Source organism: Leopardus geoffroyi, chromosome D3 (genome assembly GCF_018350155.1).
Source record: "Leopardus geoffroyi isolate Oge1 chromosome D3, O.geoffroyi_Oge1_pat1.0, whole genome shotgun sequence".
NCBI lineage: Eukaryota > Metazoa > Chordata > Mammalia > Carnivora > Felidae > Leopardus > Leopardus geoffroyi.
Window position 1 is genome coordinate 17,965,338 of NC_059339.1, and position 12,602 is coordinate 17,977,939.

At 46.2% G+C, this 12,602-nt stretch overlaps 1 protein-coding gene across 3 annotated transcripts in view; it reads right to left on the reverse strand.

Annotated features, from left to right (window-relative positions):
• The window catches only part of CORO1C (coronin 1C), a 77,091-nt gene extending 65,046 nt beyond the window's left edge, over positions 1-12,045 (reverse strand). Inside the window, exon 1 of one of the 3 annotated variants that reach the window (XM_045458253.1) lies at positions 11,780-12,045. Coding sequence is in view for 1 of the 3 variants with exons in the window: in XM_045458251.1 (XP_045314207.1) it covers positions 10,870-10,930 (61 nt within the window). In the remaining 2 variants the exon portion in view is untranslated. Of the gene's footprint in view, positions 1-10,869; positions 11,219-11,779 lie in introns of those variants that run through there. The other 2 variants (XM_045458252.1, XM_045458251.1) reach the window with 2 other exon arrangements.
• Between the last annotated feature and the right edge of the window lie 557 nt (positions 12,046-12,602).

Genomic DNA, 12,602 nt, shown 5'->3' on the forward strand with positions numbered 1-12,602 from the left:
TCTTCTCATATGTATTTTGACAAAAACTCACAAAATGAAAGCATACTTCCACTCTCATGTTACTTCAATTGTTTCTAAAGTCAAAGTTGCTAACCAAACTACAAAACAAAGACCTAAAAACCCCATGCTACCAATATTTTCAACTTATTCAAGAACTAGGGTAAATTTGCAATGGTGTACCCATAGGTAATGTAACTCTTCTTTTTCATCAGAATTCATGCTTTAAATAAATAACTCCAAAATGTGCTTTACAAATAAAACACGTTTTGGGGCGCCTGGGTGGCGCAGTCGGTTAAGCGTCCGACTTCAGCCAGGTCACGATCTCGCGGTCCGTGAGTTCGAGCCCCGTGTCAGGCTCTGGGCTGATGGCTCAGAGCCTGGAGCCTGCTTCCGATTCTGTGTCTCCCTCTCTCTCTGACCCTTCCCTGTTCATGCTCTGTCTCTCTCTGTCTCAAAAATAAATAAAAAACATTAAAAAATAAAAAAAATAAAAAAACAAATAAAACACGTTTCAATAATTAAATGTGTACATATACACCACGTACTGCTTACAGTATTTATAATAAAAAATATAGGGTTAGATTATCATAAGATAATTTAATAAACAAATGTTTACAATCAGCAATCCTTCTACACCATAGAAAACATCCCCATCAGGATGCCCGGGTGGCTTGATGGGTTGAATGTCTGACTTTGGCTCAGGTCATGATCTTGGGTTCGTGAGTTGGGGCTCCACGTCAGGCATGCTGCTGTCAGCGCAGAACTCACTTCAGATCCTCTTTCCCCCTCTCTCCTTGTCCCTCCTCACTTGTGCTCACTCTCTCTCTCAAAAATAAACATTAAATAAAGCAAAAGAAAACGTCTCCTTCATTACTTTCATCTTCTAGTAAAATGGGAAGGAAGACTGAAAATCTCTATCACAAGTGTATCACATAAAACTGAAACTCAATTATTCAACTAACATTTATTGAGCACCTACTGTGTCTCAGGCAACATCCTGGGAAATGAAGGCACAGAAAATGTAAGACGTTCTCTGCCTTCAAGGAACATGGAATATGGTGGTATTAGTGTTCACTTTCACAAACTGAAAATTAATAATTCCACACGGATATTTATTTTTACTTATTTATTTTTTTAATGTTTTTACTTATTTTTTGAGACACAGAGACAGAGCACAAGCAGGGGAGGGGCAGAGAGAGAGGGAGACACAGAATCCGAAGCAGGCTCCAGGCTCTGAGCTGTCAGCACAGAGCCTGACATGGGGCTCGAACTCACAGACTGTGAGATCATGACCTGAGCTGAAGTCGGACGCCTAACCAACTGAGCCATCCAGGTGCCCCCAGATATTTATTTTTAAATTTATATACATTTAACCCAAAATATAATTCACAGTAGTATAGAAATCATTAACATTAGTGACACCCACAGATTATATTTTCATCTACCTTTGTAACTCCCCATCTAAACTCTATTTACATTTTACCTAAATGTGCTGTATAAAAGTATACTCTATTATGACTTCCCACAATCCAGGCCATCTTCTCTATCTACCTTACACTATTCCTCCTCTCTTACACCTGTTCCAAATCAGCCAAGTGCTATTTTGCACACCCTCGGGCAGGACCTCAACCCTGTGTCCCATAGATACTGACCCTCCAATATCTTGCCCTCTCAACTCCCGGGGAGCTCAGTCCCCACACAGAATTCAGTATTAAGAATTATACACTCAAGGGGTGCTTGGCTGGCTCTGGCAGTAAAGCATGCAACTCCTGATCTCGGGCCTGTGAGTTTGAGCTGCACATTAAGCATAGAGACTACTTTTAAAAAGTTTACAAGGAAATGGAAATATAGAGAGATCAATGCCTAGCTCTAGCCAGTATAAGCCAACCCAATTTACAGCCATTACCCTGCCCTGATCCCCTTTTCAAAGGTCAAAGCAACCAAGTCAGTGCTAAAACCTAAGACCCTTTCAAGAGTGGTTCCAAATGGAAAAAAACAAAAAAAAAAAGGGATCACGAGTATTTCGGGAAGGGGGGGGGGGCCGAAAAGCCAAAAAAACACAAAACTTACCAGATTAACTGTTTTAGAGGTAACAGGAAGAACCTTTCAAAAGCGGGCAGGGCTTCTTCCTGATTGCAGGTACCGGGGCCAGCCTCTACATGGGCCATGCCTGATCCCACATGCATCAGTTCAACTTTCCCCTCCAAACCTTGTTACGCTGACTGAATGCCACAATTTCAGAGAGACGATTTATCACAAGGAATCTCCTTTTTAAAAATATTAATACTGTACCCCGGAAAGGGTTGAGGGATGTGAGAAAAATAATATAATGAAAGCCCTTCGTCACCCTGGCACTGATCAACAGTGGTAGTCCAGTTATAACTGTGGCCACCCAGGAACACATTAGTGAAAATGCATTTGAATCATTTGCTTTACTACTGCTTAAAGGAGATCAGCTTAAACAGGGGAGAAGTTTCAAATTAAGAAAGATGGATGAAGCACACAGAGGACTGCTGGGGCAAAAGGCCACTAGATGTCAACACAGGCTGGTGGGGGAAGAACATGGCTCCTTCCTTCTTTTTCACATGACTCCCAGCTCCCACGATCTAGGATTCCACTATCACCATTAAGAGTTTAAAACCCTGGGGCGCCTGGGTGGCTCAGTCAGTTAAAGCATCTGACTCTTGATTTTGGCTCAGGTCATGATCTCATGGTTCGTGAGTCTGAGCCCCACATCGGGCTCTGCGTTGACAGTGTGGAGCCTGCCTGGGATTCTCTCTCTCTCCCTCTCTTTCTCTCTCTCTCTAATAATTAAACTTTAAAAAAAAAAAAAAAAAAAAAAGTTGAAAACACTGTGCTATGAATTAAACAGAATTCTTCAGTCTAGGCTGGAAACTTACCCACCACTTATAATACTGACTCCATACCAAAAATGCCATGCCATCTGAGTTCCAAATAACTGAGTTCAACTTTGGAACACAACCCAGTTCTGGGTTGAGGACTGAATGTATACGGCGCCTACAAAACAGAAACTGCAGCTGGGCTCTCCACGGTTTTAGAAAACCGCACGGTTCACAACTATCCTTTGCAGGTAATATGCATTATTTGTTCCACTTGACATGTAATTCAGCCCAGCGCATGCAAGATATCTCTGCACTGCCTAAGAACAAACTGAAAGTCTCAAGGTATTAAAAACAAAAACAAAAACAAAAAACCTTCCAACTTACCTTTTCCTATAGTAGCACTGTAAGCAGTGGCTCAAATAAGGAAGTCTAAGGTTACTCTATTTCTAAAACAGACAACAAGCATCTTATTAAATACCACCCCAAAGAGCTACGGCCAGCACTTGTTGGCTGAGGCTGCACTCTGGCTTGCCAAGAAAAACTAGGATGACAACGTTAAGCTAAAGACACCACTAACCGCAAAATTAATTCGCCATCTAGCTTGTAAAGTGATGAGTCTCCCAATAAACCCTTCTGCTTAAGGGAGATGACAACTCAAGTTTACATGTGTGTCTCAGTCACCACTCAGGCAGCATTTGAGTTTTTATATTAATAAGTCAGCCTCAATTCTTTAAGTTCCTAAGAATGGAAGGAATTAGAATCTTTAACCAGAAAAGAATGCTTGACCATAATGAAAAGGAATTTAAGTATCTTTCATGTGCAGTAAGCAAACAATAGTGATTAAACATTTGTGCTAAGGAGGGGGTGCTTGTGAATTATTTTCAAGAACCCCTAAAATATCCAGAGTGGAAAATACCCTCTCAAAGGCTTCACTCCCCCTACGCTACTTTCCCACGTGTGTTTATGGCCTTTCATGAAACTGAAAAATGACAGCTTTGTTCATTCAGGATAAAGACCTCAGCAGTTGTCAGAATATGGGGACACACATCTGATTCCACAATGGGGCAAAAAAGGCTCTTGCACCAAACTGCCAGGTGCCGAGATTCCCAGAATGTCTCGGTTCTGTGGAGACAGAATGACCGCACCGTGAAGCTGTGGTCAACCGCTAATCCCGAAGAGTTTTCACGCTGCCTGTTACAATCTGTGTAGTTCCAGTACCGGGTGCGTGTTGCCCCTCTCAAAATTAGCATCTTCATCTACACGTGGCCTAGTAGTGCCGATTATTCTGGCAGGACACAAAGCAAAGGCATCTCTGCAATGTTAATTGGCCTTTGAAACTTTTGCGATACTTACAACTACTGCTTACTAACGGTCAGATTAGAAGATTGAAGAAGTAAAAAGGGATTTTTTTACACTAAAACTAGGAAAATCAAATCTAACAAAGGCTTATCCAAGAGATTCAGTGTATTTTTAAGTTCCCCGAAAACGCATCTTAAAAAACCTGAAAAGGGGCGCCTGGGTGGCGCAGTCGGTTAAAGCGTCCGACTTCAGCCAGGTCACGATCTCGCAGTCCGTGAGTTCGAGCCCCGCGTCGGGCTCTGGGCTGATGGCTCAGAGCCTGGAGCCTGTTTCCGATTCTGTGTCTCCCTCTCTCTCTGCCCCTCCCCCGTTCATGCTCTGTCTCTCTCTGTCCCAAAAATAAATAAACGTTGAAAAAAAAAATTAAAAAAAAAAACAAACCGAAAAATCTGGACCAAGCTTCATGTGCAATCTAAAGACATGAGAAAACACACAAACACTGGTACAAACACTGACAGCGGTGATAAACTGGAGAAGTAAAACCTCTGTGAGTAGATCTGGCAAGAGACCGTGGTGGAAAGTCAAGAGGGAACTGGTGCATTCAGTCAAGGACTAAAAAGAGAAGGCACACCAGGTTCACAGCGTCTAAAAAAAAAATTTTTTTTTTTCACACAACACTATAAATCAACACCACCAACTCTAAAAATGAATTCACACTACACATGGAAAGAGGTGGAAGACAGCTGGGGGAGGTGGGAAGGGACCGTTAAGTGCCTGTCATGGGCATATCGCTCATGCTCCTGACCACAATCCCCTCATCTGTAAGATGTGGAATAGACCAGTAAGGTACTTTCCACTCTGGCTGTGATTCAGAGTCACCAGGGAGGACAAGCCCAGGCAGCTGTATTCATAAAGGTCTACAGCTGATCCTCGTGTGCAGTCCAGAATAAGGGCTTCTGGACTTGAGAAATAATCTCCCAAATGCCCCCAAAATGATATATTCTTAAAAAGGTGGTAAGATACAGGTCTACGTATGATCCGTTTTTATCATTTTTAAAAAGTAAATGTAAGACGATTTCATGACCCTAAAGGGGGAGGACATATATTGTGAAAGTATTATCTTTAGCCATACAAAATATAAGCCTTCCTACCTCCCTTTGTATCTCAGTTTCTCTCACCCTGACCTTTGTATTGATCTGATTTAATTTCTCTTTACTGTGGCAAACAGGAGGAACTCTTTTCGTTATTAATGTGAGATTCAAATGACAGGCCCCATTTAGCATCCCATGAAACTACTGAGGCTCTTTTCCCACACAGAATGTTACAGTTTATCACAATGCTGCCATTCACATCATAACCAGAGGACCATCTATCTCAAGCACCGCAGCACGGTCTCCTTCCAAACCCTAAAAAGATCAGTCTTTTCCAGGAACTAAACCACCTTCCTCAAAATAGACAGAGAGTGAATACAAGGGAGGCCTGAGTAAGAGAAGCTTGTCTAATAGACATTTCCAATTCAGACAGAAGGCAAAAACAAAACCAAACCAAACCTGCCTTATCTTTAATATTACCTTCCTACCCTAAAATTAGACTTTTTTCCCCCTCTTCAGTAATTCAACTTTGATTTGAAGTCTAAAATGCTGAGGTGGGAGTAGGAATTCATACGTTAATAGCTTAGTATCAGAAATGAAATGTATTAAACTTAATCTACTTGATTCTCCCCAGTTCCATTCATTAACAGACATGAAGAGTGAAGACGGAGGGAACACAAACTTATTCACTGTCTACTTGATGACACAACAAGGCACCATTAGCATCTCCACACCACAGAAGAGGAAACAGGCCCAGGGAGGTAAGGTGATTGGCAGTCACAGCTATTCAAAAGTGGAGCCAAGGGTGAAACCCAGCTCGGTCCAGCTCTAAAGGCCTGCACCTTTCAATTCCTCAGTTTCTTTGTATACAAAACTCTGTGGCAGCTCAACTATATAAGGGAGAGATGAGAACCCAGTGAGACGAAGAAATTTTTCTTTTCTTTACTCCCTTACCATAAGCCAACCACTTCAATAGAACACGCACACAAAAGAAACGTTCCCCAAAAAGCCGACTGGTTTCTCCTAATTTTTTTTTAATGTTTATTTATTTTTGAGTGGGGGGTGGGCAGAGAGAGACAGAGAGAGAGGGAGACAGAGGATGCAAAACAGGCTCTGTGCTGACAGCAGAGAGCTCGACACGGGGCTTGAACTCACAAACCCTGAGATCGTGACCTGAGCCAAAGTCGGATGCTTAACCGACTGAGCCACCCAGGCGCCCCTGGTTTCTCCTAATTCTTAAGATGCTAAGTGGAGTATTTTCAATGAAAGTATTAAAAATGAACATAAGAACACAAAATATAACTAAAGACTACTACCTGAGTCAGATGCTCTGAGAGAGGAGAGCAGGGGGAAAAAGAATGAAAAGCAAGAAAGCGTGTGCCCTGAAAACCCAGTTTACACCCGTTATCAGGTATACACAGAGGTAGTTCCAGTACTGACCGACTCCACACCAGCAGGGCTGGCCTCCATTTGGCGTGGTAAATCCTACCAAACTAAAAATGTTCCCTGGCCATCTGTCCTACTGAGAAGGCTGTGCACCAGTCACCGCTGGTCACCAAGGGGAGAGAACCTGCGAGGATGTTCTGCCCTTGGACAAATGCTTCAAACGCTTGGTTTTACGTCTGAGCAAGTTTTTGGCAACAGCAGGACTTGGGTGCCAGAAAGGCAGAGGGGAATCACTTCGCGTTACTTCAGCCCAGGCCACAAAGACGTGTATAACAATCCGAGACGTGTGCTGACCTCAAGATCTTTCCAGTTAACTTCAATCACCCTTCATTCAGCAAACAACCCAACAGGCGCTCGAGACCAAGCGGTGAGCAAGGGAACCCGGTCTGCCTTGCAAGTGAACTTCTCTCTCGCATCCTGCCTTCTATGGAAGGCGCCTCTCAGACAGGAAGCTCGAGTTCAGGTCCAGCTCCTTGTAGCAGCAGACAGTAGTCATGGATGGAGGATGCACGAAGACAAGGACAATGTCTGCCTGCAGGGATGAGGAAGGAGGCTCCCAAAGGACAAGTGGCACTCAGCAGATGGAAGGAATGGGGGGTGCGCAGTAATGAGCTCATCGCGAGAAGATCCGAAGGCTGGGATGTTTGGGGAAGTGGCAGCAACGATGAAAACATAGGTAGGAGAGTAATGAGAGACGAGGCAGGCTGAAATCGGAGACACCTCGATCCACAACCCCACGAAGAAGCCTGAACTTTAACCACAGACGAGGAGGTAGGAAGCCACCGGAGGATTTCCGCAGGGGAATGACATGTTCCTGATGAACCCTTTCTGATCTAGAACTAATTTAATCTTTCCCTGACTCTTTCACATTTGGCTTTTAATTTATACAACCAAGATACTGATGATGAGGTGATTTGGGGTCTAAACAATTTTTAACTCCATTATCAATTCTGACTCAATTATGCACAAATTGAATGTTACCAAAATTTTGTGCTTCAAAGGACACCATCAAGGAAAGTGAAAAGGCAACTCACAGAATTGGAGAAACATTTTGCTCATCATACATCTGATAAGGCACTATATAATCTAAAATGTATAAATAACTCATAACAATAAAAACAGAACCCAATTTAAAAATAAGAAAAACATCTGAACAGAGATTTCTCCAAGGAAAATATACAATTGTCTGCTGATGACTTCAGGAGATGCAGGACATCCTTAGCCATCAGAAAATGCAAATCAAAACTACGATGAGATACTGCTTCACACCCACTAGGATGGCTAGAGTCAAAAAGTTTCACACCCACTAGGATGGCTAGAGTCAAAAAGTTAAGAGAACAGCTAATGTGACAAGGATGTGGAGAAACTGAAACCTTTATACACTGCTGGTGGAATTGTAAAATGATGCAGCTGCTTTGGAAAACAGCGTCTGGCAGTTCCTCTCATAGTTCAACACAGAGTAACCAGTATGACCCAGCAATTCTCAAGAGAAATGAAAACATGTCCACACAGAAACTTGTACAGGAATGTTCATACGGCAGTATTATTCATAATGACCAAAAAGGGGAAAACACCCAAATGTCCATCAACGGATGAATGGATCAACAAAACACGGTATATCCATACAATAGAATATTATTCGACCATTAAGAAAAGAATAAAGTACTGATACAGGCTACAACACAAATGTTGAGAACATTATGATTGAAAAAGACAGACACAAAAAGACCAGTATGGAATGATTTATATGAAATTTACATGAAATGTCCAAAACAGGCAAATTCATAGTGACAGAAAGTAGATTAGCGGTTGCGTAGGGCAGGGGAGGGATGAGAATGGGGGGGTTGGAAGACCACTAATAAGTCTGGAGTTTCTTTCTGGACTGATGGACAGGTTCTAAAATTGTGGGTGAAAATAATAAAAACCACTGAACTGTACACTTTAGACAGGTGAATTGTACAGTATGTGAATTCTACCTCAAAAAGCAGTTATAAAGCAGAAAAGATCCTGTGATGCACTATTAAAATACAAACAAGCTCTCAAAAAGGAGTATAGAATCTTGCTCACTCATTTTAAAGGATCCAAACTAGGGCAAAGAAAACCCAGAGAGATTCTATTACTTAAGATTCTAGGTACTAGGTCATACTGAAATATTCATGACGATTTCCATGTTTTAATACAGAAAAGGCATCTTAAGTTGAAAAAGACAGAGAAGTGTCAGAAAACAGTTTTTTTTTTTTTAACTCAGAAACAGGATAACATAGGCAAGTCACCAAATGAAAAACGAACATGTATTGCACCGCAATTTATTATTGTTTCACCTCTGAAAAAGTCAAAGGTAAAACAGCCCAGGTAACAATATCTGTTTCTAAAGTACCAGTTTGTGACAAATCAAAGCATTAAGAAACAATCTGCCATTATAAAGAACTGAATCTCCACATTCCCAGTCACATAACTGAGAACTTATCATTTATCCTTTTGAACATTCCATTTCACAGGCACTGGAGTGACTCTCCTCCTCATGGTTGAAGTGGATCCCAAAAGTGACAGGTGCATTAAGCGTAAAATGTAAATCAAAAAAAATAAAGTGTTTAAAAACTACTATTTGCCACCCTGAACCTAATTCTAAACCATATATAAATTAATAGACATAAATGCTGATTAGCACAATCTGCAAAGTAACAGATGACCATGCACATTCAATACTATGTGCAGTGATAGCTCACCAGTACGTGTCTATTAAAATTCATCAGGCTTGGGGCGCCTGGGTGGCTCCGTCGGTTAAGTGTCCGACTTCAGCTCAGGTCATGATCTCACCGCCCGTGAGTTCTAGCCCCGCGTTGGACTCTATGCTGACAGCTCAGAGCCTGGAGCCTGCTTCAGATTCTGTGTCTCCCTCTCTCTCTGACCCTCCCCCATTCATGCTCTGTCTCTCTCTGTCTCAAAAATAAATAAACGTTAAAAAAAAAAGTTTAAAAATTTTTAAAAAATTAAAAAGAAATTCATCAGGTTTTAATGTACCTTCCACAAATAATAAAAAACAAATACGGAAAAGGCACCTTGTGGATTTGTCAAAAAGGTGTGTACCCGACTTTTATACCAATCTTTGTTCAATCCTCAGTACACAAGACTATCACCTATCACAAAACACTGAACATCAGGCCTAATTTACAACACAATTCCCAGTGTTATTTCATTCCCAGCCTCCACATATTTATGCAACCTCTCAGACCCCAGGGTTACTACTAGTAGACTTCACACCCAAACACCGTGTCTCTGAAATGTACCTCCACTCTGAAAAGAAAATTAGTTTCCTAAAGTTAGTTTTCTGAAATACACAGAATCAAGTCCAAAACAGATTTTTCCCATTTCTTCAGTTTTACAGAGAATGCAGAAAGTGAAGATATATAAACAGATATCTATTTGCCTTCACAAATGAACAGACGGTACAAAGCAACTGCTTATACTTAATCATGTTTTTGTCTATTCTAGCAGGCCCTGGTGTCAGGAGAGAGTTCTGCCAGATAAGGACAATGAAATGCATTATTATATGGAGTGACTAAGAGCCCTACAAGTACTGTTTTAGAACGTAATCCCAGGCAGGAAGGCTGCGGTAAGAGGGCCTAATATTTTGTGATAACTATTACCGAAACTAAAGACATTCACCACCCATTACCAGTTTAAAACCTCGCACTATATTCAATTGTTTAAACGTCTTACAGGAAAGAAAGGCCTTTGTGTCTTCCTATCCTGGGGGAGACGAACAACTTGCAATTTGCTTCTCACACTGAATCCCACGTTTCCAACATGTAGAGGAAGTACTTTGGACACCACAAAACAAGGGCAGCCTACATTAAGGCCAAATATAGGATGTGATTCTAAACCATGATGCCGTAAAGCCTACGTTTCCTTTTCCAGCGATCAAAAAAAAAAAAAAAAAAAAAAAAAAAAAACCCTTTGAACGCTCCCAAAAAAGGACCGCAGGGCCAGCGCCTCCCTCCAAGAGGAAGCCCCTTTCTTCTCGGCGCTCCCTTGCAGCCTGCCACTTCCCCCAACACATTCAAATCATTTGGGAGACGGAGAGCTGGTGTGTACGCGCCCGTGCGGACAGGCGGGAGAGCTGGGTTCCTGCATTTCCACCCTCAACATCTGACCTCATCCCCAGTCATTTAGGCGCAGCGGAGCCCCACCTGCACCTCGCTCCTTTTGACTGCGTCCCTCGCCAGCTGCTCCGCTATTGGGGGAGCACATCTCGGAATCACCCAGTTCACTCAGACGCTCCTGGCCCCCGACCCTGCAAGCAGCGTGCCAGCTCAGTTCTTCCTCGAGACCAACACCCCCCACCCCCCACCAGTCCCAGCCCTTCCAGCCCGCCGCTCCCACCGCCCGGCTCGTCCGCTTCCCAAGCCGCCCCCCACCCACGTTACTCCAGCTCCAGCCGTGCCCCGCCCTTCCCGACCCCCGAGCTAGAGCTTCAGGGCCCGGCGCTGGCCTCGCACCCACAGCCAGCAGTCCTCGGGCCAGACCGCCGCCCTCTACCCCTCCCACGCAGGGCCCCAGCTTGCCCCGGCCCCACGTGAGCCCGGCCCCGGCCAACCCCCCACCCACTGGCTCCCCAGGGCGGCTCAAACCCCGCCCCCAGGCCCGGGGGGCCCCCCGGCTGGGCGCCCTGGCCCCGAGCAGCCCCTCCCCACCCCAGGCCCCACCCAGCCAGGCGAGTCCCCAGCCCCTCAAATCCTTCCTCGGGCAGCCCCGTCCCCTCTCAGCCCGCGGCTCCTCACCCGGCCGGGAAGGGTCTGGAGCCCTGAAAGCCTCCCTTGGGCAGCCGCCTCCCAAAGGGATCCCAGTTCTCTCTCCCCAGGCCAAGGGGTTCGGTCCCGAACCTCGGCCAGCAGCCCCGGCTGCAACCCGAGGCACACCGGCCGGGGGAGCCCCGACCCAAGAATCCGCGCCCCGCGCGCCCACCACAGCCCACTCCCCTCCACCGGGCCCTGCTCCACGCCCCGCCGGCTCCTGTCAGCCGGCGCCGGCACATGCGGAGAGGGCCGGTCGGCCCGCCGGCTCGCTCCCGAGCGGCCCCGCCCGGCGCGCGCTGCTCACCAGGGCCGAAGTGCCTGAGGCGCCGCCGCCGCCGCCGAAGTCCCCGCTGCAAAGCCCGGCGTAGCCTCCAACCGCTGCCGCCTCCCGCCTGGCACTGAGCGCCTCGCGGGGGAGGGGCGCGGGCAGCCACCGCCGCCACCGCCGCCGCACGCAGGCCCCGCCCCCGCGCCGCGCCGCGCCCAACCAGAGGGTCCTCAGGCTGTCGAGCGCCACGCCCACTTCCGGGAGGGGAAGCCCACTTCCCACCCCTCGTTCCACGCCCCACTCTCCTTAGCGCCCCCTCTGGTCGCGCCGAGGGATGCGGGTGGGCTGCGGGGGAAGGTGGTGCCGAAGCACACGCACCGCCCACTAGTCAACTAGCCGGAGGGCCACGCCCGCTGCTCCTCAAAACGGGGAGCCGCATTCTTAGAGCTCCGCCCACTGACCCGCTTGGCTCTGCGGGGCCACATCTTCCAGCTCCTCAAAGGTTCCCAGAGCCTCTCCAAACCGGAACATCAGCTCCTCTGAGCCCCACCCACTGCCCTAACCACACCCTTAGCCGGCCTCCGGGCTCCCTAAGCCCGCCTACCCTCTCGTAGCCGCCGAACTGGCCCAGCGGCCCCACGAAACCGCGCCCCGCTTCTAGAAAGCCCCACCCACGGGCCAGCCACCCTAGTCTCAGCATCCCACGGGCCCCGCCCACTGCTAGCTAAACCCGTAAACCTCTAAGCCCCGCCCCGAATTCTCGAACTCGCGCCTCTGGCTTCCGAAGTTCTGTCCTTGCTGCCATCGCCCCCTCCCACTTCCACTCTCGGGGGACTGCCAGCGCTCAGGCCCGCCCTGC